Raw genomic sequence first — 25,907 nt, 5'->3', positions numbered from 1 at the left:
CATTCGCAAAAGGTGCATCCACGACAACTTCATGTTGGTACAGCAGACGGCTCGTTTCCTGCATAGAGGGAAGGAGCCGAGGGTGATGCTGAAGTTAGACATCGCTCGTGCTTTTGACTCAGTATCCTGGGGTTTCCTCATGGAAGTTCTCCAGAAGATTGGGTTTGGACCGAGGTTCCGAGAGATGGTCTCTCTGCTCCTGGCCACGGCCAGCACTCGGGTGATGCTCAATGGTGAGCCAGGCCCCCCGATCTGGCATCGGAGGGGTCTGAGACAGGGCGACCCCCTGTCGCCATCGTTGTTTGTCCTGGTGATGAACTCACTCAACAGGTTGCTCGCCAAGGCAGCCGAGCTGGGTATGCTGCGGCGGTTGGCGCGACGGGACCTGGTGACCTCTGTGTCGCTATATGCGGATGATGTGGTGATCTTCTGTCACCCGGACGAGGTAGAGTTGGGTGTGGTCCGTGAAGTCCTGGAGATTTTTGGACAAGGCGTCCGGCCTACGCACCAACTTTGCTAAGTGCTCGGTGTCTCCGATTGCACTGCTCGGACGCGGAGGCCGTGGCTGCTGCAGGGCACATGGGGTGCCAGCTAGCGCCTTTTCCGGTGAAATACCTGGGTATCCCCCTGTCCACTAGGCGTCTGCCAGCCGAGACTTTCCAGCCGCTCTTGGACAGGATAGCTGACAAACTGCCCACTTGGCGGGCATCCATGATGCCGCAAGCCAGACGTTTGACGCTGATCCGAGCTGTGCTCGCGGCAATCCCGGCCGCACCCAGCTAATGGTTCTTGCCCTGAACAAAAAGACCCTCAGACAGATCAACAAGATCCTGCGAGGGTTCCTCTGGGTGGGCCGTGCAGAGGCCAACGGAGGTCACTGTCACGTGAACTGGGCAAGGGTGTGCCGGCCACTCCACCTAGCGGGGTTGGGAATTCCCGACCTGGCACGGATGGCCATAAGTCTTAGGGTGCGCTGGTTATGGAGGATGCACACGGACCCCCAACGACCATGGCGCGGGCTGGATATGCAGTTCTCGAAGGCGGAGCTAGACATTTTTGCGGCTTCCACCTCGATGACACTGGGGAACGGAGAGTCCGCCCTCTTTTGGGAGGACCGTTGGCTGGATGGCAGGTCCATCAAGGAGATGGCGCCAGAGGTGTTTGCGCTGGTTCCTAAACGGCGCGAGGAAGGTGCGTACGGTGCGGCAGGCACCGGTGGACCGCACTTGGATCCCCGACATAGCCGGAGCACCATCTCCCCTTGCACTATGGCAATATGTGCAACTATGGGTCGGATTGAGGGAAATCCAGCTCTCGGAAGATCGGGACACGATGACCCGGTTGTGGACGACGGATGGCCGCACACATCCCACTCTTGCTATGAAGCCCTCTTCCGGGGGGAATTACCTCGGCATCTTGGGAGTTGAGCCGGAGATTATGGGCGCCTCCTAGGGTGAAATTCTTCCTTTGGCTGGCTCCGTCCGGACAGGTGTTGGACGGGTGAAAGGCTGGGGCATCGGGGATTACCGCATGCGCCCCGATGCCCGCCGTGTGACCAATCCGAGGAGACTATGACGCACCTGCTCACTCTGGATGCTCATTCTCCGGGACAATCCGGTTCGAGGTCCTTTCGTGGATCCGATCCACCTCGGGGCCTCCGGCTTCGGAGGGGGACTTCGCGGAGTGGTGGTCACAGGCGGTGCGGACCGCTCCCCGCCAGTTGCGCAAAGGTACTTCGTCGATAATCATGCTCACGGCGTGGTGGATCTCGGAAACACCGGAATGCTGCGATCTTTGATAACGCACAACCTTCGATGCCTTCCTTGCTCAACGACATCAAGACCGAGGCGCAACAGTGGGCGAGAGCGGGAGCCCGGGGTGTCCGGCACATCCTGCCTTAGACTAGGTCTCCTTTCCTGGGTCGAGTTGTAATGCGGGGTGTTGGTCCCTTCGTGGACATGTACATATAACCTTTCTCTTTCTATCAATGCATCGAAACGCAAGTCTTTTGCGTTTTCGCGAAAAAAGTTTCCCATGGGCTCCCTTTGCGGAAAGTTGCCAAGGAATCCGCCGGTACCTCCTTTCGTTGCATCATCCACCAACTGCCGCCTCCTCCTCAGACTAATCTTGAGTTCCTAACGCGCCCTGCCGCCACTACCATATGCTCACCGGGAAGGGCCGAAGGAGAATGGGATATGCGGACGAAGAAGACGCTAACACAATGATGATCATATAAATTTACAAAGGGGAATTAAAGGAGTGTTAGTAACGCATCCATTACAACCGTCCTTGAAGGGAGGCGAAGCACAAAGGGCTCCACACCATCGGTCCGCCGCCGCCGCCGACATGGGGAGGATGGGACGCTTGGGTTTACAGCTTGCTGGACCGAATACACTGAGAAAATAACAATGGGCCATAGATGCAGTCAAAGCCTGGTGCTGTTACTTAATGGATAATGACATCTCGGCTCGATAAATGAGAAAACACCGAGGTCAATTTGTGGAGAAGCGGCCCGGCAATGTTCGACCGGACGGTGAAGGCGCAGTTACATGCTGATACAGGTGGGCGCGCTTCAGGACGTTGGGAGAATCTAGGCCGTTCGGACGCAATATCCGACGGCTCAAGCTCTCAGTTCGCTGTGGTGGCTCCTAGGTAGTTCCATCTTACTGTTAACTAATACCTTCATCAATCTTTGTGGACTTGGGTACATGTCAAGTCTTAGGTTTGAGGTAAAAAGACGAATAATAAAAGATGAATCTTGTACTAAACAATATCTCATGAGTAAAAGAGATGCTTTGATGCAGCGAGGCTAGGTTTTAGCTGTCATCCCATGAGGGATACTCACACATGATTAGATCAACAATCATAAACACTGTAATGGAAATCTCAAATTGATAAATAAAAAATAGTCTTACAATATCGAAAATCGCGATGGAATCAATATCAAAAAAATAGTTGAGAGAGGAGATGGTGATGGTGATGATGGATGAGGCGATGGAGTCGATGACGGTGGTGATAGAGCTTCACATTAACTATAAGGTTTGACGAGGCGGTGCCACACCGACACACCGTATGGGCGAGGATGGCCGTACAAGTGGTTGTTAAAGTGCATGTTTGATGCCTTCGAGGCCTGGTTGACTTGGTAATACTTCCATTTCGCGATTCTTCATTACTTACCCTTGATTTGCTCCTTCAAGTATCCATGTATGTACAAAATAAAATAACAAGGAGATTTGCATATATTTGCAATGATTAGCGATTAGTGACAGGTCTAGAGAGATATTTCCATCATAAAGATGAATGTTTTTACCGCTCATCATAAGTTCATAACCTTTGCCTTGCCACATCTAGCAGGGCCTAAACTCTTCCGACCCAAGAGTCACCAACCTCACCACTCAAACTTAAACACTAACTCAAAAAGTGTCTCCTTACTCAACTCCTTCAAAGCCTCTTTGATTCGGGGATTCTGAAAATCATGGAATAGGAAAAAAATGCCGATTTACAATGTCATGCTCACTTCAATCCTAGATGTCTCCATCCCAAGTGGCTCTACCTTGGTGCCCTAACAACTATGAGACTTAGGTCGACAACTCCGTTGGCAGCTCTTACTTACCCTAAACATTATTTTTTAACAATGATTACTACATATATTTATTGTAAAAATAGTACATGGTAGATATATACGAGATGTCTCCAACGATTATACAAAATAATAAAGTTTTAAAAAAGAGCAAAATTTCGAGGTCTTCAAACATTTTTTTGCTTCCATGATTCAATCTTATATTTTTGTGAAGGCAGCCAAAGGTAGGTACCAAAAAACTATTTTATGCTCCAACTATTGATTCTTTTTAGAAACATGCGCAATATTAGAAAAAAAAATCGCCAAAAAGATTTTATTTGAGTCAACCAAAAAAAGATTAGTGTAAAACAAAATGAAATATTTATATGACGAGGACTCGGCCCATATCCGGACTCGGTATGAAGCCCTGTATTGCGGAGCACAAAGGAAACCCAGACCATCTCGGCCCACAGCCTACAAAGCCTCAAGCCGAGATCGAAGAAAATCCGATCAAAGGGGCAGAGACGAAACACAGGCCACCGCACTGCTCCACTTCGCCTTCCCCTGCAAGACACGAACTCCGGCGACCCCAGCCCCCACCCACGAGCACCCCACTCGCTCCGACCACCGCCATGGCGAGGCGCGGCGGCGACTGGGTCTACGAGAACAACGGCGGGTAGGCGCTCTCTCTCTCCCCCTATCTTTCGCCGTCCCCGCCTCCGTTTTGCGCATCTCGTAACGCGGCCCGATTCTGATGCTGGTTGCAGGACCTGCGTGGCCATCGCCGGCGCGGACTACTGCGTGGTCGCCGCCGACACCCGCCTCTCCGTCGGATACAACATCCTCACCCGCGACCACTCCAAGATCTGCGAGCTGTAAGTTCCCCGCCGCAATCCCGAGCCTCGATCTGCCCCCCTGGGCACTAGGGTTTGGTGATTGAGAGACCGTGAGGGTTTGTGGCGTGATACTGAATCGAATTCCTCGGTGGAGACCTCGGATTTTAGAGACACGCTTGACTCACTTAGCTAGGGTTTGGTGTTTGGTTCTCTGGTATTGAATTAGGGAAAACATGAGATTTGCTGCGGGTAATTACTGGCTACCACCGTGTTCTTCCAGTAAGTGCTATAGTTTGATGGGATTTTACACTGATACGATCTGTGGTTGAATCAATGTTCCAAGTCCTGGCCTTAAAACACGCCCTGTCTTTTATTTTATGGTTACCCTTTTGTTGGGTTAGCTGATTAGTGGATGCTAGGGCATTGTCTTAGCCTGACCAATTTATCTTCTTCCCAGTAACAATATGGTAGCTTATATTAACGGAGTAGGCAATTGGGCCCCGTGATTCACCAAGACATCAATGTTGTTAATTTTTTTCGCCATCTACGCTAGCATCTGTAAATTTTAGTATGAGCTTTATATTTAACATACTTCAGATTATTGTAAGCTGCACATCTTGTGGGGTTGGTTCCACTTCGTGCTAACATACTCCAGGCTATTTGTCTTCTTGTGGGTTTGACGCTATATGGTACCGATAGGTCCACAGTATGTTCTAATTTGATAGGGCATGCCATACGTTTCCTATACTTCTAATTTGATAGAGCATGATGTATGTTGTCGATACTCCGTAGTGGAGGAACCTGTTGCCTATACGTTTCCTCCATATTGTTATTATTAATTTTAAATTAGAAATAAGCGTTTGCAAATGGTGTTACATAGGGAGCAGGACATATGACATACAATGATGCAATTTATGACTTTGTTTGATTGAGCTTTTTCTAAACAATCGGCTTGCTGTGATTCTGTTCCAAAATTCCAATACAGCTCTGCTATTACAATGTTACTTGCATTTGCAACCCATATTGAGTTTGAAATTTGCTTTTGAAGAGCATGTTTTGTGAAGCTATTTCATTTCTTGTTAACCATTTCCTTCTAAGTACTTGATGAAGTCTAGTAGGTCATGTACAACAGGTATTTTGTTTTGCATGGTTAATGTATGATTGTAAGTAAACATATTGCTGTACTGTCACAACACACTAGCATGTCTAAATTATTATCATGCTATTGAATTTCTTTCTTATGGAACTGTAGTTGTTACCCAGTCTTCTTTGAACCTATTCTGTATTAATGCTGTATATTCCTTAACTGCCATTCTTTTTATTGTCAAGCATTTTAATATCTTTCCCATTGTCAGTGAAAAGTATTAAACATTATTTCTTCATTTGTTCAGGGCAGAGAAATGTGTAATAGCATCTTCCGGCTTCCAAGGTGATATCAAAGCTCTGCAGAAGAACTTATCTGCCAAAGAACTGGTAAAACTTGCAAAACCTTTTTGTCCAAGTATATATTATATATATTCTTTTGTCCATACATGATATCAGGAGTTTTGTGTTGGTTGCACACAATCAGAAGTTTAGTATATCTGTTTTCGACCTTTTGGTTTGTATTTACTACATAGTCTGTTGGTGATCAAAGTTATATGAATTTTGTAAAAACTTCATCGAAAACTTCATCAGCTACGGTTGTGCATATACTCTTATAGAAGAAAGTGAAGTTGTCTGTTTTCTGACTGGCTCATCTCAGTTGTAGAAAAAATCTAGAACTGTCGCTATTCCCCGTATCTCACCATATAGCATATGTTCTACTCCCTCCGTCCACAAAAGGATGTCTCAAATTTGCCTAAATTTGTATGTATCTGCACACTAAAACACGCTAGATACATGCATATGTTTACAAAGTTGAGACATCCTTTTGTGGACGGAGGGAGTACTTCATTTTATTTCTCTGTGTTTCTCTCTGCTGCTGTCCAAAGAAAGCTCTATTTCTCTATTTCCTTTGCTTAGTATATATGTTACTAAATCCTATCTATCAATCCAACAATTGTATTTCTTATTTTCAAGAAATATTAGTTCATTGCTCGCACGTTCTACACTCGGAATACATTGCAATACCTGTACTGCATTTATTCTGTGTAAAAGCTAGTATGTTCATGTTCTACTGAACTATCGCTAACTAAATTGTTGATATTATTTTATTTTATTTGTCTGTAGCTATACCAACACCAGCACAACAAAAGAATGAGCTGCCCTGCAATGGCACAATTGCTCTCCAATACTCTGTACTACAAGCGGTTTTTCCCATACTATGCTTTCAACGTGCTTGGTGGGCTTGACAGTGAAGGTGTGACTTTAGTTTTTGGTTTCCGCTGTTAAAATTTTCTGTTTAGCGTGGTCTGAGCATGCATCATACTCGTGCAGGGAAAGGATGTGTTTACTCCTATGATGCTGTTGGTTCCTACGAGAGGACTGGTTACAGTGCTCAGGGAACAGGATCAACTCTGATCATGCCAGTGTTGGACAACCAGCTGAAATCACCCAGTCCACTATTAGTCCCGGCAAGAGTAAGCCCTCACGTTTCTATATCTGTTGTCTGCTATCAGATTGTAGATTGGTCCGTCTTGTCCAACTATCCTCTTGCTGACTAAAGCAAGGACGTTTGTGTATGGCATGTTGATAAATGGTGTGACTATTACATTGCTCCAGAGGTCTCTAACAATCTTCCATCAAATGTGTGCAGGATGCTGTCACACCTTTGTCTGAATCAGAGGCTGTCGACCTAGTTAAGGATGTGTTTGCGTCTGCAACTGAGAGGGACATCTACACTGTATGTTTCTTAGAGTTCATATCGTTTGCTTCTCACTGTCATATTTGCTGTTGTACTCATCTGCTACACACTTACTAATGCAGGGCGATAAGGTGGAGATTGTAGTCATTAACAAAGCTGGGACGAGGCGTGAGTACATTGAGTTGAGGAAGGACTAAGTCAGTGCTTAAAGTTCGTGATGCCGTTCTATTTGCTTGGGAACGCTCCCTAGATATAGGGAATTATTATGCCCAGAGCTGTTACTTCATAGAAACCATTGTCTCATGCTTGCTTTGCTTCTGTGCTGTATCAGGATTCACATGTTGCTTTGTTAAACTAATTTGCTGCTTCATGCACATGAGATTGTGAGTTATTTGTTGGCAGGAATCGTACGACATTGAGATGCTGAATGTAATACAGTTTGATGGTAACTTGCACTCAGTAACCATGCGATGACGGACACTAGCCTATTTGGAGTTGGGAGTGACTCAATGACCTTAGAGCATCTCGAGGCGCGCTATATGTCGCTGCGGTGTCCGGTGTCCACTCGAAGAAGGAGAAGGAGAGGATGATCGTCGATGGGCATGGGCTGTTTTTCTTCTCCTCCGCCTTCCTCGCGGCCTTCTCCTTCCTCGCCGCCGACTTCGCCCTCCGCTCCTTGCGGTTTGGCTTCTTTGCCACCTTCGCTGCCGCTGCCTTCTCCTCTCCCTTGTCGTAGAAGGCCTCCATCGTGGCGACTTCCTCCGGGAATTGGCGCGCCCACTCGAGGCGGAGGTGCTCCGCGATGACGAGCTGTTGCTCGAGCTTGCGCCGTCGCTGCTCGCGCGTGACGGCCGGAGGAGGCGGGCGCCGCGTCTCATAAAAGTTCTCATAAAAGTTCATCGAGCGACCGGAGCGGCTGAGGTGCTAAGTGGCCGTGTCGTAGGCGCGCCGTCTTGTGCGCCGTCTCGAACGTCCCGAGCCTGATGCGCTCGTCGCTGCTCCGGATCTCGGCGTAGAATGTGCCGTTCGGCTGCGCGCGGACGCCACCGTAGCCGGAGCTCGACCGGCGGCAGGGCGGCATCTCATCGCGAGGAGGAGCGGCGGCGCAGAGCGAGGTGGGAGGCAGAGCAGCGACACGGAGCGAGGCGGGAGCGGCGAAGCGACACGCGGGCTGTAAATATTTCGGACGGTTGTGCGCGCACATGCGGCAGTCGGTGCGCGGCAATCTTTTTAGTCCGCTGAAGGTTCGCGGCTCTCCCGCTCCCGCGCGACTTTTGTCGTGCTTGTTGGAGATGCTCTTAAAAAGTTTAAATTACTTCTCCTCGGACGGTATTCACTGCCCTGCCCCATGATGGAATCTTCTCATTTGTATTTACTCAAATCTGAGTATTCAAGAATAAGTTCTTCAATAGCCTGAGAAATACAGTAACACTGATCGGAGTGACCCTGACCAACTCTTCATCAAGTGAGAAGCAACATCAATATGAGATTCGTCTGCTCCTCTTCTAGATATGTCATGCCATCATCATGCTTGCTCCTCCAATTGAAACGTTTTCTGAAATTTCACGCAAGTTTGTAATTTCGGAAAAAGAAAAACTATAGTTGTGGTAGTAGTTGTTGAAAAGCAGAAAATAAAAAAACGAAGCCCACCGGCACCCGGTTGGCGGTCAGTGCTCGCAGTAGCAGCCCCCGTTCCAGCCACTGACGAGTGGGCCACGGCGGCTCACCTGCCACAAACGCAGCCGTGAAACAAGCCGTCGGTCGCCCCGAGTTCCGATCTGAACGAAACATTGTGCGTTTCCCACTCCGACATTCAGCTACAGCCCGACAACCACCGAGGTCTAATCGGAAGCACCAACCATGGCGGCGGCGGCGAAGATAGCGCCGTCCATGCTGTCGTCGGACTTCGCCAACCTCGCCTCGGAGGCGGAGCGCATGGTCCGCCTCGGCGCCGACTGGCTCCACATGGACGTCATGGTCAGTACGATCCATCCCCTCTCCCCGCACCCGTTTCCGTACCCGTATCCTGCCTAGTCAACCATCTAGACTTGCCCTCGATTCGTTCTATCCATTCGTAGGAGTAGGATCGAGCTGCGCACTGCTGTGGTAGCTTCAATCACTTGTCGCCGTGACCGAGAGTCAGGGTAGGTAGGGATAATAGGGATTGAACTGCTGAATCAGAGCCTCAGATGAGTTGTCATGCTCTTTTGTTTCACACAACATAGGATTGAACTACTGAATCAGAGCATAGGAAATTAGCTAAGATCTGTTCAGAATTGACAATCTATTGATTGCGACTACTTCCTGCTACTGCAACTCTGAATTCTGAAAGGTTAGTCTGAACATTGTTGTTCGGAGCATGAGTATCATGTTCGCGTTGGTTTCTCTTTCTGTCTGTGATGTGCGATTCTGCAAGTGCACTGATACTTGTCCAAGTTAGTAACTATTCAGCGACTGTGTTCCATTTCTTTTTGTACTGTTAGATCGTGCATTAATAATAGACATTTAAGCTTGGAAGTTCCTTTGTCCTATGCTCATTGTGTTCCTTTTCTGACTTGCAGGATGGGTGAGTAGGTCTCTACTTTCCAGTGTGGATGCTGTCGAATTTTCTTGACACTTAATGGTGCCTAAAAGCCTATTCTCACATATCGTTTCCCATTTGTATTGCTCATTTATTTATTAGTATATAGGCAGACCTCCTCTATTTTTATCTGGCTGGAACTGGCTGTTTAATTTAAGTATGCAGCTCACTGTATACATGCCACATCTACCTAGATGAACTTTGTTTTTAACCCACACACACATATCTTCTCTTAATATCTTTTCAAACCATGGACAACATTGTTGTTTAGTTTTTTTTCTACTTTGTTTAGACGCCTTGCATATTCGAACATCCTGCTCATGGATGCAAAATCTTAATAGAATCTCACACAGAGAGCATTAGCTTCCAATAATATGTACTACCTCTGTCCATAAATATATGTCTTAGATTTATCAAATTTTGGATGTATATAGACACTATTTAGTGTATAGATACATCCAAATTTAGACAAATATAAGACATCTATTTATGGACGGAGGGAGTATATAACAATTAGCCTTATGGCCATATGATCAAACCTGAAAACGAACACCTTAAACTTTGCACTGTCATGAGACTGTGACCAGTTGGCAGTGGCAGCGGGTGCGTGCCCAACGCACCAGGGTTCGAGTCCCTGGACTTCCCTATGGCGCTCATGGTAAGAACAAAAATCAACTGGGGCTAGTTCCTATTGGTCTCATTTTCTTAAAAAAAACTTTGCACTGTCATAACAAGGTCAATCACTTTTTCATTTTGAAAATAAACATTAGGTAAATTTCTAAGTAGCCAATGATGAAAGTAAGATGTATCTCCAAAATCAATATGGTGATGGTATTCCCTGTGTTTGCTTGGACAAGGATCACATACCTTGAGCATATAACAGAGAAAATAGTCACATATTCCAAGATGGTGAAAACCAGAATGCTTGCTAAATATGCTGTTTTAGAAACTGGGGAGCATCACAGTGAGTTATTAACATGAATCGCAGGCTTTCCTCACGTGCGAACCTTGCCATTTTCTATTGTCAAGATGATCATACAGATCTTATGTATGGATGTTCTCTTGAATACCTTTTTAACCTTCCAGATGAAAGACTACACACAATAAGGATGTCATTATTATATTATTGTTGATCAAGTTTGAAGAATATGCATTCATCCTTTGGGGAAATTTTGTGATGGACCATTTCTGGCGTTGGCAAAGAAAACCCGCGTCAAATTTAAAACTGTCTGTTTGCATATGCAGGCACTTCGTTCCTAATTTAACTCTTGGAGCTCCAGTTATTCAGAGTTTGAGGAAGCACACCAAGTACGGTGACCTTCCCTGCCTTACGTTTGCTTTGATGGCTTGTGTTCCTTTCTGCACCTAATAATGCTAACTGTTCTCGGTTTCCAGGGCATATTTGGACTGCCACCTCATGGTGACAAATCCTTCAGATTATGTAGAGGCATTTGGGAAAGCTGGCGCCTCAGGATTCACATTCCATATCGAAGTAGCAAGAGGTAAGTAATCATATATTGGCAAATGGTTTGTGGGTTTCACTGCCTCATGGAAAGCTTGTTGCAGATAACTGGAAAGAGCTGATCCAAAGCATTAAAGCAAAGGGCATGACGCCTGGTGTATCGTTGAGACCTGGTACTCCGGTGGAGGATGTTTTCCCCCTGGTAAATTCATGCACTCAATTAAACTTCTAGTCATATCATGTTGTACACTAGAGAAAGAAAAAATCCGTGAGACATATATTTTCCCCATACTTTTTTTTATCATTATAACAGCTAACATGAGAAGTTAGCTTATGTGCATTTATTTCAAGCTGTACTGTTAGCTTTCTTTCTAGTTCATAAGATACAGGGTTACCCTCCTCTGGAGCTCAGATTGGAAACCCCAATCCAAGCTGATATGTGCACTGCTAGTGTTTCTTGTTTTTTATTATTATTATAAGGTAGTGTACTAGTGCTTGTTGTGGTATGTGCTGTATCATCAAGGCAATAATGTGTTGTATTAATTTCTAGTATGACATGTTGATCATTCAGCGAGCACAACCTGTTTCCCTTGTTCAGACACATTTCACTTCCCATACTTCCAATAATCCCTGAACGTTGCTGTACTTCACAATATGGCCTGCTCAAACCTGTTTTTGTTGAATTCCCTTTTATCATAATTATCCGAGCCTTCCTCTCTGAAATGCATGTCACATCGAGGGATGTTTCAAAGCTATTACTAACAGTTAGGCTAATTACTGTTTTGACAGGTGGAAGCAGAACACCCTGTAGAACTGGTTCTTGTGATGACAGTCGAGCCTGGCTTTGGTGGTCAGAAGTTCATGCCGGAGATGATGGATAAGGTACCCATTTCATCTTCCGGCTCAATATATACACCAATTTTCTGATTTCGGATAGTTTTGATTGACGACTTCCTGAAATCTGGATTTCTTCAGGTGCGTACATTGAGAAAGAAGTACCCTTCACTGGACATAGAGGTACACTGCGATCCATGCTCAACTAAAATCTGCTGCGTCAGAGATGCCCGCAGGAGATCTTCTCGTGATAATTCGTTTCCTGAAACCATTTCCTGATCCGACATTGTAGGTCGACGGCGGCCTGGGTCCTTCCACCATAGACGTCGCTGCGTCTGCCGGAGCCAACTGCATCGTCGCTGGAAGTTCTATATTTGGAGCTGCCGACCCGGGAGAGGTCATATCGGTGCTACGAAAGAGCGTCGAGTTGTCCCAAAACCAAAGCTGATTCGCGACCGACCCTTCTGCTGTTTCTGCTGTATACTAGAACTACTCTGCACGTCACCCGTACACAGCCTCAGTTACACAGCATCAGTTTGCACGCTTGCACTGGAAATTGATCGGCGAAGCCTGAATAAATTGTTCTCTTGGGCAAGTTATGCCAGTGGCTTTGCACTTCTCCTTTTTGGGGAATTACTTTCTTCCCTGAATAAATTGTGTTATTGGGCAAGTTATGCCAGTGGCTTTGCACTTTTTTTTCTTCTTCTTCGAATTACTACTTTCTGGTAGTTTGGAGCTTGTAGAATATGCAGTTATAAAAGGAGCACAATTTCCTGTTGACTGTGCATTGCAGTTTGGAGCTTTGGATCCGATTCCACGCTTCCTCTTTTGTACTTTTCTGTTCTTTATGTTTTTTTCTGCATGTTTATAGGACAAGGTGTCTGCTAGCTTTCACGTTTGTTTACTCATGTAACTTGTTCTTCTATTAAAGAAATGTGTGTTTGCTCTAAAAAAAACGTGAGGACACAGGAAACAACACATGTTGTTGTCTCCTTTTTTTTATCCCACCGAGATGTGTCATAAAGTCCATCCCCTAAATTGGATTATTATGTTGATTTTTTTTTTGTACACGATTGTCCCCGATGACTACAAAGCATCCATGTGAGAAACAGCTTGTAGTTGGATGGTTAAAGGAGAGTGCCATCCACAACTGAGGAGAGTTCAAAAGTTAGAATATTACTGTATTTTAGTGGAAAATGATCTTTCCATTGGACGTGAGATATGTGGTGACTTTGTTAATCTTAAGATTCGCTAGATTAGTTTTTTAACTTAGTCTCTCAAAAATACTCATAGAAGTAGATGTAGAATGCGCGTGTATACTCGTATTGGTGGATGTATATTTGATATTAATACTGTAGGTGTTTGCCACTGAACTGAACGTGCACTCCCAGAGTGCTGGCACTCCTGCACAGACTGGTACTCCCATCCCCATCCTTGGACCCACATGTCACTGTCTCGTTTCACGTCTTCACGAGCAAGAGCAAACCCCAGACGCACCGCCGCAACAGCGTCTCGCTCCTGTTTTTATTTTCCGTCGGATCAAAATCCCTGATCGCGATCCGCCACCGAATTCGAGGTCGGGGAGCAGCAAAACCCGAAGCCAGCCAGCGAATCCCGGGTCGATCGGCGAGCGGCGGCGGCGAGACCATGCCGGACAAGGCGGTGGACGACGCGATGGAGTCGGCGGTGGGGGCCCACTTCAGCGGGCTCCGGCTCGAGGCGCTGCGCCTCCCCGCCCCCACGTCCCCCTCCTCCCCTTCCTCCTCCTCCGCCCCCGCGCCCGCCGGGGCCCTCCCCAACGGGGCCGCCGCCCACGCCAACGGCGCCGCCGAGCTCGTCTCCCCCTCCGCCCTCAGGCAGCCCTTCGTCATCGGTAACCTCGGCATCCCTCCCCGTGCTCAATGTGGTGGTGGTTATAGGTTCCGTCGTTCCGACTGATGAGTTTGCTTTCGTGTGGGGTTCTCTTCTCGAAGGGGTTTCGGGCGGGACGGCGTCGGGGAAGACCACCGTGTGCGACATGATCATCCAGCAGCTGCACGACCACCGCGTCGTGCTCATCAACCAGGTGCGCCCACTGTCGCCTCTGCCATTGGGATGCTTCCTGTCACCAGCCCACTACCTTCTGTATCTCGTGGCGGAGCTAGGAATAGGAGCTGGTGATGTCAAACGCCCAAAATAAGTGATAGCAGATGATACTAGTGATGTCATTAGATTTGTGTGATGTCAATTGACATCTTATACATCATGTAGCCCTGCCACTGATCCGAATGATGCTGTTCGTCAGATTTGGAGGTCTGTGTATTAGTCTAGCCATTACTTTGCACTGAGAGGAGTTGTTGGTCGCTACGAATCTGTATATGAATGCTTCTACCGAGTTTACCGTTGATTGATGCATAGAATTTCATGAGAGCTAGTTTACATCTTAGCTTGTGTTTTCAGGTCGCACATGCATGTTCTTGGCATTTAGCAACAATCAGCGGCGGAACTACATGCAAATGTATGGGTGTGCCAGCTCAAAGGAGTGATATTAGTTGCTAAAAATAAGGGGTTGGGATACCAATTTAAGGGTAGTTGGGCAAAATCATGGGCGGGCCATGGCATGGTTTTGCCTCTACATAGGTCCGCCCCTGGCAACAATGCATGGGTAATAATGATCTGCTTGGATTTAAATCTTATTGGGGATTAGAAGAACCTAATGCTTTGCTGTTGTTCACACCTTCAGAACTGAACAATGAAGTCGTGAATTTGTCGCACAAATGGGAGGAAATACCATTTTGGAACATGCCTGGTTTCAGTTTGGCTTTTAATCTTGCAGGATTCTTTCTACCGCGGCTTAACTGCTGAAGAATCTGCGTGCGCTCAAGACTACAATTTCGATCATCCTGGTATTTCACTTGCTTTTTCTCGATGGAAGTATGCTACCTTTGTTAGTGACCAGAGAATGAGTTGCCTGCTGATTTTGTAGAATGTGAACCAAATGCTTTCTTTGTTTGCAGATGCGTTTGATACAGAGCAACTTCTTGAATGCATGGGGCAACTGAAACGTGCATTGCCTGTAAATGTTCCTATATATGACTTTACGAATCACCGAAGGTGCTCCGAAAGGTTCAGAAAGGTAGTAATAATAGTTATGCCTTATGAGTTCAGCTCATTTGACATTTGAATAACTCTAGATGTGAAGCCTTTTTTCTATCTGTGCAACGATATGGCCATCTTGTATATCGTATAGCAGAGTGCAAGCCTATGCTTTCAATTGGAAGTATTAAAAGTACACAAGGCGCTATTTTCTTTCTGACTGAGATGTTGAAAAATAATAGTAGTTCGAGTATGAATGCTTTGTGAATTTTGTTCGTATGGCCATTGTTTACAACATTTATGCCAGCTGATAATTTATGTCGTTGCATGCTTTGTGAATTCTGTTCGTATGGCCATTTAGATTTTGTTTTTGTTATTTAATTTTCTACCTTCTGTGGTCATGTCGTAGATATTTGTATGAATGGGAATATTGCTTCCAACATTATGCAGTATTCTGAATTATGAAACTAAACCGGATTAGATGTATTGGGATATAAAATTTAAAGTTACCCAGTCTGCATTCTTAAGTTTCAAGTGAACTGTATTAAATGAGCCGGGATAAAGAGTACAACCCTTGAATTATATTACTGAATCATCATGCTATATATATTGATTTAGATTTTAAGTTTAAGAACAATTATATTTTAGTATCCTGTTTGTTATTTTTTCTCACCTGGAAACGTCAACCAAGATGGTTGTTAGTTTAAGTACTGGACAAGGGGGAAAACTGGTCTGATTATGAGCCTTTTTGAACTAAGTGACTTACCAAATTTCGTTTTGCAAGGTCAATGCATCAGATGTCATAATTTTGGAGGGCATTTTAGTCTTCCATGATCAAAGGGTTCGTAATCTTATGGACATGAAAATATTTGTGGACACAGGTCTGTGTTAGGTATAGTGTACTTATAAAAATTAATAGACAGTGCTCGATACAAACTAATAGTACTTGACTTCTTGTTCTCTAACATCATATTTGCTTGTATTTTCATGCTGTATCCAAACAGATGCAGATATTAGGCTTGCACGACGAATAAGGCGTGACAATTTTGAAAGAGGCAGAAATGTTAACTCTGTGCTTGAACAGGTGGGTTAACTATTTTATATTTTTTGTTATAGTTTTATTTTATCCTTGTGGTTTGCGAGCAGATTTTTTTTTTCATTTTCTTAATATGTAAATGCCTGTAATGTAATATGAAATTCTTTTGGCATCTCAGTATGGTAGGTTTGTGAAGCCAGCATTTGATGATTTTGTTCTGCCTTCAAAGAAATATGCTGATGTGATCATACCACGAGGCGGTGATAACCATGTTGCAGTTGACCTGATCGTTCAACATATTCGTACAAAGCTTGGTATGCATGACTTGTGCAAGATCTTCCCGAATGTCTATGTAGTGCAATCAACTTTCCAGGTAAAGTTAATCATCATTATTGAGTATAAGCCATTTGTTCACTGTCTCAAAGTTCTTTATGCCTTTATGATGAATTTGTCAGATCCGAGGAATGCATACACTGATTCGTGACAGGGAAGTCACCACACCTGACTTTGTTTTTTATTCAGACCGGTTAATACGTTTGGTACAGCCTTTATCCTTTTTTTGTTGACTTCATGCTTAGTAAATTGCATTGACTTATGAATTGATTTAACTGGTTTTCTGTTTGTATGAAAAATGTCATGTTAGGTAGTTGAGCATGGTCTGGGGCATTTGCCATTTACAGAAAAGCAGATTGTTACTCCAACAGGTAACTTGCAAATGGCATCACATATCTTGATTTCACTTCATGTATTGTTCCATCGGAAATGTTTGACTCTGGTTAAGGCTTCCTAGAAAATCACTGTTTGATCAACTAGAAAATTTAATGTTGTACTTTTTTATTGCTAAATAGTTTACAGCGTAATTTGGAAATTTTACAAAGAAAAGGACTTCCACTTGAACAATAATGGGAAGGAAAATCTAATCGATGCATCATATAATGTTTTGACTAAATGCTATCTTGTTTGCCCTAGAATAGTTTGATTTATAGGTTTCTTGTTACACTATTAGATAGAAACTGAAGTTTGTGGGTATGGAGTTGTTTCTCCCCACTCGAAGATTTATAGCTTTGATCTTACACAATACCAGGTAGAGCTGAAGCTTGTTGATATGGAGAGTTTTTCCCCTAGTTATTTTTATCTATATCTTTGATGTTACACGGTACTGGGTAGAAACTAAAACTTATTGATATGGAGTCACACCTACTAATTCTTCTGGTTCTATCTTTTGGAATTAATGTTTGCTTCAAACATTTGAATTTGGATATGCATAGAAAATGTTACTTTTGGAAAACTGGAGCTCTTTGAGATATAAGGGTGCTTGTGGCTGATCCAGTCAACTTCATAGATTTATCTGTTTTCAGTTGTTAACCGGAATGCCAGGTGCACACGTGCTTCTAGATATTTGTGCCGAACATCATGCCATGTTTTACTTGTTTGTTTCCAGGATCTGCTTATATGGGAGTTGATTTCTGCAAAAAGCTCTGTGGAGTGTCTATTGTCCGAAGGTAAACTTTGAAAATAGCTATTATCAACCCAACATGCGAGCACACACCTTGGACAGAAGTAAGAAGTAATTCATTTGAATGGCGGGCACTTAGACTGAATTAAGTAATTAACTATTGTACATAAGCTTCTTTCGATCCTTCAATTAGAGATGCTTGTTAATACTGCAAAAGAATTATGAGTATAGCTCTACATTCTTTTATATCCTGGCATGCAGGACCTTCTGTTTTCTCTATGTGACCTGATCTTTCTAGTTACAAGATAGTTTTATTGTTCCAATGTCCAGACTACAAGTTTGAACCCATTTCCCATTTGAACCCCAATCATAATTCATCATCATGAATCGACGTCTCTAAATACTAAATAGTCTGCCATTTTGCATACCAGACATGTTATATATGGAATTTCATGATACAGATGTTTTTCTCATTCATTCTGTTAACATATCTTGAAACAATAGCACAATTGTAAACACAGCCTTGTCATTGCAGTGGTGAAAGTATGGAGAATGCACTGCGTGCTTGCTGTAAAGGAATAAAAATTGGCAAGATTCTGATACACCGTGTTGGAGATAACGGGCAGCAGGTAAGCACTTATATCTTGTGATTAACAAACATCAGGAAATATTTAAAATGATTGAAGTTTCTATGGTCTGAATAACTATAATACACTATCTGCATCTAGCTCGTATACCACAAACTGCCAATGGATATAGCTGAACGACATGTTCTGCTTTTGGATCCGGTGCTTGGCACAGGTCAGTACTGTTTGCATATTCTATTTTTGCTCATTTATGTTTGGCGCTAAATTTAAGTGATCTAGGTTGTGTTAAAGTTCTCTTGGCATAGCCTAGGTTTGTATTTCTTATATGTATGTGTTTTTTTAATCTGGATATTACATGATGCGCTAAATTTAGGAAGCTTATTTATTGGTTTATCTGTTCGCAAATGCCTTGGATTTTTTTTTTTTGTAAAATGTATTAAACTGCGTGCCAACTGATAGTGAAAGTTTGGTGGCACATTGTTTGCTTTGGAAGATCTGCTTCTATACACATCTAGTAGATGGTTGTTATTCTTTAGTCACAACTCTGTAATTCGTCAGTCCATCTGCAAAGTGATAATGCACCAGCTTTCTTCCGCTTTGTTTGTGACTAAGTGTTCAACTCCCACCTTTGTTCTGTAGGGAACTCAGCAAGTCAAGCTATAGATCTTCTTGTAAGGAAAGGTGTTCCTGAGGAGAGGATCATATTCCTCAATCTTATCTCGGTAAACATCTTAGCTTACTGTTGCTCCTTGTCTTTTTGTTTCTGATACTTTAGTCTGTGTTTCAACTTGTTTGTAGGCTCCTGAAGGGATTCATTGTGTGTGCAAGCGATTTCCGAGGTTGAAGGTTGTAACATCAGAGATAGATTCTGGGTTGAGCGAGGAATTTAGGGTCATCCCAGGTTTGGGAGAGTATGGCGATCGCTACTTCGGCACAGACAACTGATGGATACTGTTCTTGATGTCTGTGCGCTCAATTGCTGGTGAATGGAGAGGGATGGTGGTACAACGGAGGTAGCATTAATTGGACCGACAAGACATGCTGGGAAATAGATGTAAACTCAGAAGATATATTGTAATTTTTCTAGACTCCAGAGCTGGATATCCCCCATTAGCCATGGAGCTAGCAATCTGGCCTTACCCTGGGTTGGAGGTAGTAGAGACGATTGCAAGCTCGTTTAGGTATCACTATTGCTGTTCTGCTTCAGCTCAGGCAATACATGATTGAGCCTTTAATGTCTTAATAATTCCCCGTAATGAGCTGGTTCTTTGCTATTGTGTCATTTCTTTAAGAGTAATACACTGCAGTAACCAAATTGTTATGGAGGGTGCTAATTTGATTGGCCTTTACATAGTGGTGTATAATACTGAATCATATTAACCTGTTTGCACTTCTTCGATAGTCTGGATGAGTTTAATATGATTTACTCCCTCCGGCCCGAATTAGATGACTCGGCCCGTGTACAATGGCAACTTTCTGAAAACCCCCTAGCTGATTCAATTCTTCTCAAACTTAGTCCTCACATCCAACTCCAAGATCCCGACGGCCATGTCCAGCGCCAGAGCTCCGTTCCCGTCCCGCGCCGGAGCTGGGCTCGCGCGCTGGACGTAGACGGTGATCCCGCACCCCCGCCGGCCGTCCGCGACAGCTCCAGGAGAAGAGGAGGCCGGACCTCCAAAAGTAGAGGAGGCGGGGCCTCGAGGAGCGAGGCGAGCTCCCCCGCCGGCCGGCCCCTCCTCGAATAGCTCCCTCGCCGCTGCTCCGCCGCTGTCTGCAGCTCCCTCCCGCCGCGCCGCTGCTACGCTCGAGGCCGGGGTCGCCCCACCTGAGGCTCCAGGGAGGAGAGCCCCACCCGAGGTTTGCTCGCGTCGCCGCCCGCCTCAACAAGCTCCAGCCGTCCGCGTCGGAGCTGGGCAAGCACGCTCGAGTCGACGGTGATCCGGCACTCGCGCCCGCCGTCCACGACCCCAGGAGCGAGAGGAGGCGGGGCCTCCACGACGGGATCCGGGCATCGGAGATCCACCGGGTGCTGGCCATCAGCGGCGGCGGGTTTGACCTTGAACGAGAGACGCAGCCGAGGCCCGTCAAGGACGTCACCAACACCTGCAAGGTCTGGGAGTGCAGCCTCCTTGACACCTTGCTGCTCGCCATTTTGTCGGACCGCAGCCTTCTTGACACCTTCCGCTTCTGCTTCCTCGGATGCAAGGTACGAATGCGCTGAAAGGGTGATCAAGAATCATTGGCAATCAAGAAGAATGTTGAAACATCTGAAGATTAAAAGAAGCTAGACATGAGCATGTAAAATCGATTGTATATAAGCATCAATTTCCTGTGAAGGTTCTGAAATTTAAGATAACAGTGGCTACCTTTTCTTTGGACCGTTGACTGTAGCTATGAAATTATTGTTTGGCCAGAGAACTGCAATGATTGCATCTCTACTACACTGAAATTCAGTTGAAATGTGGTAACTGGAGCAAAATGTTGGCAATGATGTGAGTATGTGACAAGGGCTGTATCTTTAACTTCTTCACAATTTTCTAGATCAAGCAATACTATGTCAACAGCAGCAAGAATCGCAGAGGACTCTCTATCTTCTTCATTAACCGTATTTGTTGTTAGTAACTTGCTCCTGGAACCTCTTAACCTGTTATTGTTGCCTTGTCGGGAAGCTGATGGTTTCAGTTTTCAGTTAGGTAGATTCAAAAGAGAATTGTCTTTAGAATCATGATCAGCTAGTATTCCATGCCTGTCTAGCAAATTGTTATATGGATATATCTATCCCGTCTCAGAACAGAAAATGAACATGTGTGGTCTAATTCTCTGCATCTCTTGAGTGAGAATTTCATGCCTTATAGTGTATCCGACAGAAATATACTTGTCAACTCAACTGAAAGAATTTGTGTATAGCTCAGTTTTAGACAGTGCACTTCTTATAGTGCAAAATAAACTGCTTATAGAACAGGTTACTTATTTTTTTAAAGCATTTCACCTTCGAAGGATGCCTTCAGCTAAGCACCCTGATCCACTTGCAGCAGCACCCTCCAGGCCCTACAATGATTAGTAGTCACAATTTTAGTAGTCACATAAACAAACCAGGCTCCTTATATTTAAAATGTACATGAGTTCTATTTTGGTTCCTTTTGATGCATTACTGATACTTTTTGTTGCTTTTGATGCATTACTGATGCCAGTTTGCTACATCACTGTACTGCTACAAAGATATGAACAGGGTATAAATGTGGAGCTGTACTGTATAAATGTTTCTATATCTACATGATTCTCTTTGTCTAGTGTAGGCTGCTGGGAAAATACATTCATGACTTCACATACAGCTGGTGAAATCTGTAGCAACGAGATATCATCAATAATATGCATTCCTGATATTTTTAAAACCAAGATCATCTATGATGCATTACTGATACTTTTTGTTCCTTTTGATGTAGGTACGACAAGAGGAGATGGACCTCGATCTCAACTTGCCTCCACAAGTGGTGTTTTATTTGGATCTTAACTTCAGTCCACATGAGGAAGAGGAAGATGTACAAATGCCTAAAGCCAAAGATGTGGAAATGCCTGAAGCCGAAGATGTGGAAATGCCTGAAGCTGAAGATGTAGAAATGCCCGAAGCCGAAGATGTAGAAATACCTGCTGCACAGGCACAAAGTAGAGAGCTACCCGATAGTCACAGATTCGCAGCATACATCGCACCGAAAGCTCTTGGCAATGACAGGAAAATTGCGAAGGCGGATAAAGAACTTGTAGCTACTCTTCTAAAAACAAGTCTAAGCACAATTGAAAGAATTTGGAGAAAGGGGAGAGAACAAGAGATAAAGCAGCTAGAGGTTGATGTCTCAAATCAAAAGAGGGGACGTTGTGGACGAAAGAGAGCAGATCTTGGTTTGTCAAGGATGCCTTCCATTCCTCTAAACAAAAGATCTACACTAAGGGCACTTGCAAGGGAATTGGGTGTCGCCTATGCCACCTTGCAGAGAAGATTTCAATGGGGTAAAATAAGACGGCATACAAGTACCCTCAAGCCAGCTTTGAAACCAGAGAACAAGATTGCTAGGCTAAAATTTTGCACTTCAATGATTGATCAAACAACAACAGCCGAGGCAGAACCGTCTTTCCTTAGTATGGAGAACATAGTTCATATAGACGAAAAATGGTTCGACATGACAAAGAGGAGCAGAAAATACTATCTACTGCCGGAAGAACAAGACCCTGTGCGAACTATCCACAACAAGAACAGTATAGGAAAGGTTATGTTCTTAACTGCAGTGGCCAAACCCCGGTACAATGAGCAAAAAAAAGTCATGTTTGATGGAAAAATCGGAATCTGGGCATTTGTTGAAGAAACCGCAGCCAAGAACAACTCCAAAAATAGGTTGAAAGGAACGATGGAACTAAAGACCATCATAGTTACTAGAAACGTAATGAGGGAATTCCTTTGTGAAAAGGTAATTCCAGCAATTGCATATCTATGGCCTGATAATGGGGAAACCATCTTTATACAGCAAGACAATGCACGAACGCACGTTCTTCCAAATGATCCAGTTTTCCTAGCTGCTGTCAAAGAATCTGGACGGGACATTAAATTGCTGCAGCAGCCTCCAAACTCACCTGACTTGAATGCCCTGGATCTTGGCTTTTTCAGCTCCATACAATCCCTGACAGTTCAGTATGCACCTACCACACTAAAGGAACTAATTGAGTCGGTTGAACAAGCCTTTGATGGTTATGATGTGGACACACTAGTTAGAGTGTTCATAACCCTTCAGACTGTCATGATCGAGGTGATGAGAGTTGAAGGAGATAACACATACGATATAAAACATATGGGAAAAGTGAAGCTACAAAGAGAGGGAAATCTACCAATGATTCTAGCATTTGACGGTACATACTATCGGAAAAGCTTAGAGATTATAGCAAATCATGAGGCGGCATTGGATTCATTGAACAAGCAAGAGGAAGAACAGAAAAAGAATAACAAGATAAAGGAGCGCAATATAAAGAGAAAATCACGCCGGACAGGCCCTCCGGTCATTGTGGATAATGAGACAATAATTCCAGGAAGTTTGTATGCGACATGGTTGGATGATCCATCAGACCTCGTATCTAAAAGACGTCGAATCAGCAGTTTAAGTCAAGAGATTGTTGTGAAACTACCATCCCACCATAAGATACACGAGTGGAGTCAGCCTATGTAACTGTCTCCTATGTGTTGTAATTATGTCCTATGTGTTGTATATGACATTAAGCAATTGTATAATTGTGGTCTGAATTGGTGTCCATTAATATTCATTATATTACATACAAAGACCCCACTGTCTACAAATATACCTAGGATTATCTGGATGATTTTTAAATACTGTCACGCTGTATGAAGTGCAGATTTATAGATGTTGACAGAGACTGGATCTCAATGCAGTCATCTAGCTTATTGGCTTGAGTAGAAAAGAATAAGGTAGCTAGCCGATCAAAAATATGCAGAGTATCCTCTCCTTTTATGAAAGACAGGGATGAGCTCACGTTGGATGCAATGTTTGCGGATTTCCCATTACTTGCATCTTCCCCTCTCAAGCTGAAAATATGCATAGTTCCTTTGTCACTACAGACTGCCAACCATTGCAACTTATTTGCTCCATATTCAATTACTGGTAGTTTCTGAGAAAAGACACTGCATACCTGGCTGTTACACTGGTAGTTCCCTGGAATTGAATCCTCGTATGGTTTGGACCATTACATGGTTGGAGCATTACATTAGGCTGCGCAACGGCACATGTCAATCAGCATACTGAGCACTCCAGTTTCATTGTTGTTGTGGAAATAACAAGGGTGGTAAAAATACAGATTTCAGGCTGTAGTAAACATTCCCTAAACGCTGAAGAGAAGGGTGGTGTTTTTGACCTGGATCTGGCGAAGCGCGGAGCACTCGATGCAGGTCTCGAAACTCATGGAAGGACTGCATGATGCACCCCACCACGATGATAGGCGCCTTGAGCTGAAACATTGAAGAGCAGAAATCATTACCACCACGGGCAACCTGACGAATCATGAGCAGCCCAGGCCTGCATCAGCCTTGAAGCGCAAGAAGGTTAATCACCAGGATGCGCCTGAGCTCCGGTAGCCGTAGGTGCTGAGCCTCTCGAGCGTTGAGAGCCTGTCGCAGGCGTAGGTGAGCACGACGGTGTCCGCGGCCTGGCACTCGGCGATGAGCTTCTGCTTCTGCTCCGGGCTGCGGCGCGGACAAGAACGGGGTCAATCACCGGCCCAATTCGAGCAATCAAATCAATCAATCCGCAATCGAAATCCAAGACATGGGTGGAATCTTGAGAGGATGGAGGAGGGGGGAGCGGGCTTGACCTGGAGGAGGTGTCGATGATGGTGATGGGGACGCGGTCGGGGAAGTAGTCGGCGGGAGGCGGGTGTGGGGCATGACCTTGGGTACGTTCTCGGGGAACTGCTCGGTGGCGATGGCGAGCAGATCCCCTTCGCCAACTTCACCAAGCTCTCCTTCGTCGTCAACGACCAGCCAGAGGACCTCCTCGTCTGCGGCGCCGTCGAGTCCTACGACCGCCCGAGAGAGCACGAGGGGCCGGGAAAATTCCAATCTTCCCAGGCGGCCGTTTCTTCGCAAGCGGCATCGCCACGGGAGCAAGGCGGCAGCAGCGCAAGGCGGCGGCAGCGCATCAGGGGTAAGCAAGAAGGTGTCTTGGGGCGGCGGGGGCGAGCGGCGGGGGCGGCGGGGGCGAGCGGCGGGGGCGAGCGGCGAGCGGCGGGGGCGAGCGGAGCGGGAGGAACGAGCGAGGAAGAAGACAGGGGAACGAGATGCGCGGTGGGAGGAGTTACGGTTGTGTCGGAAATTCATTGAGGGTATTTCTGCAAAAAGTCGGCCGCGTCAACTAAAACGGGCCGGAGGGAGTACCAAAACACCAATCAGCAATTGAAAACAAATGGAATCCAAACCACCAAACAATGAATTACCACACCACAAACTAGTATTCTGGATTTTAGACCAGCAGCAAGTTACAAATAAGTCATCAATTAGAACACAGCCATTAGAACATGACTCAAACTGCATCAGATATATATTACATTAATATCATCCGATGAGGAGGAAGAAACACGATCAAGACCACATCGTTACAAACCACGAAGTTGATGAGCAGATAGTTGCATATATCACATAAGTTGCTCGGATCACAAAAGTAATTACATCAATTTTACTAGAAATGTCCAGTCAACGTTTGATGTATATAACAAAGTGAAAGAAAAATCTACGGGCATAAGTTATCTATGAGCCATCTTATTCATATATGCTGTGCTATAATCATCAAGGAGTTACTTTTGTTTTGTTTGCATGGAACCCTTGGAGATGCCCAAGCCGAACGGAGGTAGTATCATCACCGAGCGGCGCCGGTGTAATCTGATTATGTTTACGTTACCGTTTCTGAGCCAGACGCGTCCTAGGTGTAATTTGCTCAAAAAGAAAAAGAAAAAGATAAGAGCCTGGTAAACCCTAGACGTCGTGCTTCTGCTCCTTCCCAATCTGAACTGCGTCAGAGACAGAGAGAAAGAGAAGGAGAAGGGGCTATGGCCGGCGAGCGCCGCGTCCGCCGTATGATTACCGATGGTCTCGACCACATGGATCGAAGACCGGAAGGCATCCAACACAACAAGTCCGTCGCGATGG

At 45.0% G+C, this 25,907-nt stretch overlaps 3 protein-coding genes and 1 long non-coding RNA gene across 5 annotated transcripts; 3 read left to right on the top strand and 1 right to left on the bottom strand.

The window, feature by feature from the left end:
* The first annotated feature begins 4,098 nt into the window (after window positions 1-4,098).
* Window positions 4,099-7,571, top strand: LOC124652797 (proteasome subunit beta type-1). The gene is made up of 7 exons (XM_047191839.1): window positions 4,099-4,235; window positions 4,327-4,434; window positions 5,787-5,868; window positions 6,607-6,736; window positions 6,814-6,956; window positions 7,133-7,219; window positions 7,303-7,571. The coding sequence occupies exons 1-7, from the start codon at window positions 4,192-4,194 to the stop codon at window positions 7,375-7,377; spliced, it is 669 nt and encodes a 222-aa protein (XP_047047795.1). The 5' UTR covers window positions 4,099-4,191; the 3' UTR covers window positions 7,378-7,571.
* A 1,393-nt stretch (window positions 7,572-8,964) lies between these two features.
* Window positions 8,965-12,838, top strand: LOC124651417 (ribulose-phosphate 3-epimerase, cytoplasmic isoform). Its single transcript, XM_047190516.1, has 8 exons — window positions 8,965-9,157; window positions 9,742-9,746; window positions 11,007-11,069; window positions 11,157-11,263; window positions 11,328-11,425; window positions 12,013-12,105; window positions 12,199-12,240; window positions 12,350-12,838. The coding sequence occupies exons 1-8, from the start codon at window positions 9,041-9,043 to the stop codon at window positions 12,503-12,505; spliced, it is 681 nt and encodes a 226-aa protein (XP_047046472.1). The 5' UTR covers window positions 8,965-9,040; the 3' UTR covers window positions 12,506-12,838.
* An 851-nt stretch (window positions 12,839-13,689) lies between these two features.
* Window positions 13,690-19,560, top strand: LOC124651416 (uridine/cytidine kinase UKL1, chloroplastic-like). Its single transcript, XM_047190515.1, has 14 exons — window positions 13,690-13,930; window positions 14,031-14,122; window positions 14,873-14,942; window positions 15,054-15,172; window positions 15,917-16,013; window positions 16,137-16,216; window positions 16,347-16,541; window positions 16,624-16,707; window positions 16,812-16,872; window positions 17,610-17,670; window positions 18,160-18,253; window positions 18,353-18,425; window positions 18,851-18,933; window positions 19,010-19,560. Exons 1-14 carry the CDS (start codon window positions 13,705-13,707, stop codon window positions 19,154-19,156), a joined length of 1,482 nt encoding a protein of 493 aa, XP_047046471.1. The 5' UTR covers window positions 13,690-13,704; the 3' UTR covers window positions 19,157-19,560.
* A 1,640-nt stretch (window positions 19,561-21,200) lies between these two features.
* LOC124655341 lies at window positions 21,201-24,162 on the bottom strand. 2 transcript variants are annotated; one of them, XR_006988637.1, is made up of 4 exons: window positions 24,122-24,162; window positions 23,900-23,979; window positions 23,744-23,795; window positions 21,201-21,259 (listed from the first exon to the last, which is right to left on the bottom strand). It is a non-coding gene; the product is annotated as an uncharacterized LOC124655341 (long non-coding RNA). The 2 variants fall into 2 exon arrangements; XR_006988636.1 differs by lacking the exon at window positions 21,201-21,259 and having other exon boundaries at window positions 22,269-23,795.
* Between the last annotated feature and the right edge of the window lie 1,745 nt (window positions 24,163-25,907).

Source organism: Lolium rigidum, chromosome 5 (genome assembly GCF_022539505.1).
Source record: "Lolium rigidum isolate FL_2022 chromosome 5, APGP_CSIRO_Lrig_0.1, whole genome shotgun sequence".
Taxonomy (NCBI): Eukaryota; Viridiplantae; Streptophyta; class Magnoliopsida; order Poales; family Poaceae; genus Lolium; species Lolium rigidum.
Note: the sequence above shows the minus strand (reverse complement) of the source record. Positions and strands in the feature narration are given on the sequence as shown.

What these genes read in the sequence shown, in the direction of transcription:
- LOC124652797 (XM_047191839.1), top strand. Translation starts at nt 4,192, where the DNA reads ATGGCGAGGCGCGGCGGCGACTGGGTCTACGAGAACAACGGCGG. An exon ending in TGGTGGGCTTGACAGTGAAG is followed by an intron (nt 6,737 to 6,813) that starts GTGTGACTTTAG and finishes ATACTCGTGCAG; the next exon opens with GGAAAGGATGTGTTTACTCC. An exon ending in CACTATTAGTCCCGGCAAGA is followed by an intron (nt 6,957 to 7,132) that starts GTAAGCCCTCAC and finishes AAATGTGTGCAG; the next exon opens with GATGCTGTCACACCTTTGTC.
- LOC124651416 (XM_047190515.1), top strand. Translation starts at nt 13,705, where the DNA reads ATGCCGGACAAGGCGGTGGACGACGCGATGGAGTCGGCGGTGGGGGCC. An exon ending in CTACAATTTCGATCATCCTG is followed by an intron (nt 14,943 to 15,053) that starts GTATTTCACTTG and finishes CTTTGTTTGCAG; the next exon opens with ATGCGTTTGATACAGAGCAA. An exon ending in GGATCCGGTGCTTGGCACAG is followed by an intron (nt 18,426 to 18,850) that starts GTCAGTACTGTT and finishes TTTGTTCTGTAG; the next exon opens with GGAACTCAGCAAGTCAAGCT.
- LOC124651417 (XM_047190516.1), top strand. Translation starts at nt 9,041, where the DNA reads ATGGCGGCGGCGGCGAAGATAGCGCCGTCCATGCTGTCGTCGGACTTC. An exon ending in TGCCGGAGATGATGGATAAG is followed by an intron (nt 12,106 to 12,198) that starts GTACCCATTTCA and finishes GGATTTCTTCAG; the next exon opens with GTGCGTACATTGAGAAAGAA. An exon ending in ACCCTTCACTGGACATAGAG is followed by an intron (nt 12,241 to 12,349) that starts GTACACTGCGAT and finishes CCGACATTGTAG; the next exon opens with GTCGACGGCGGCCTGGGTCC.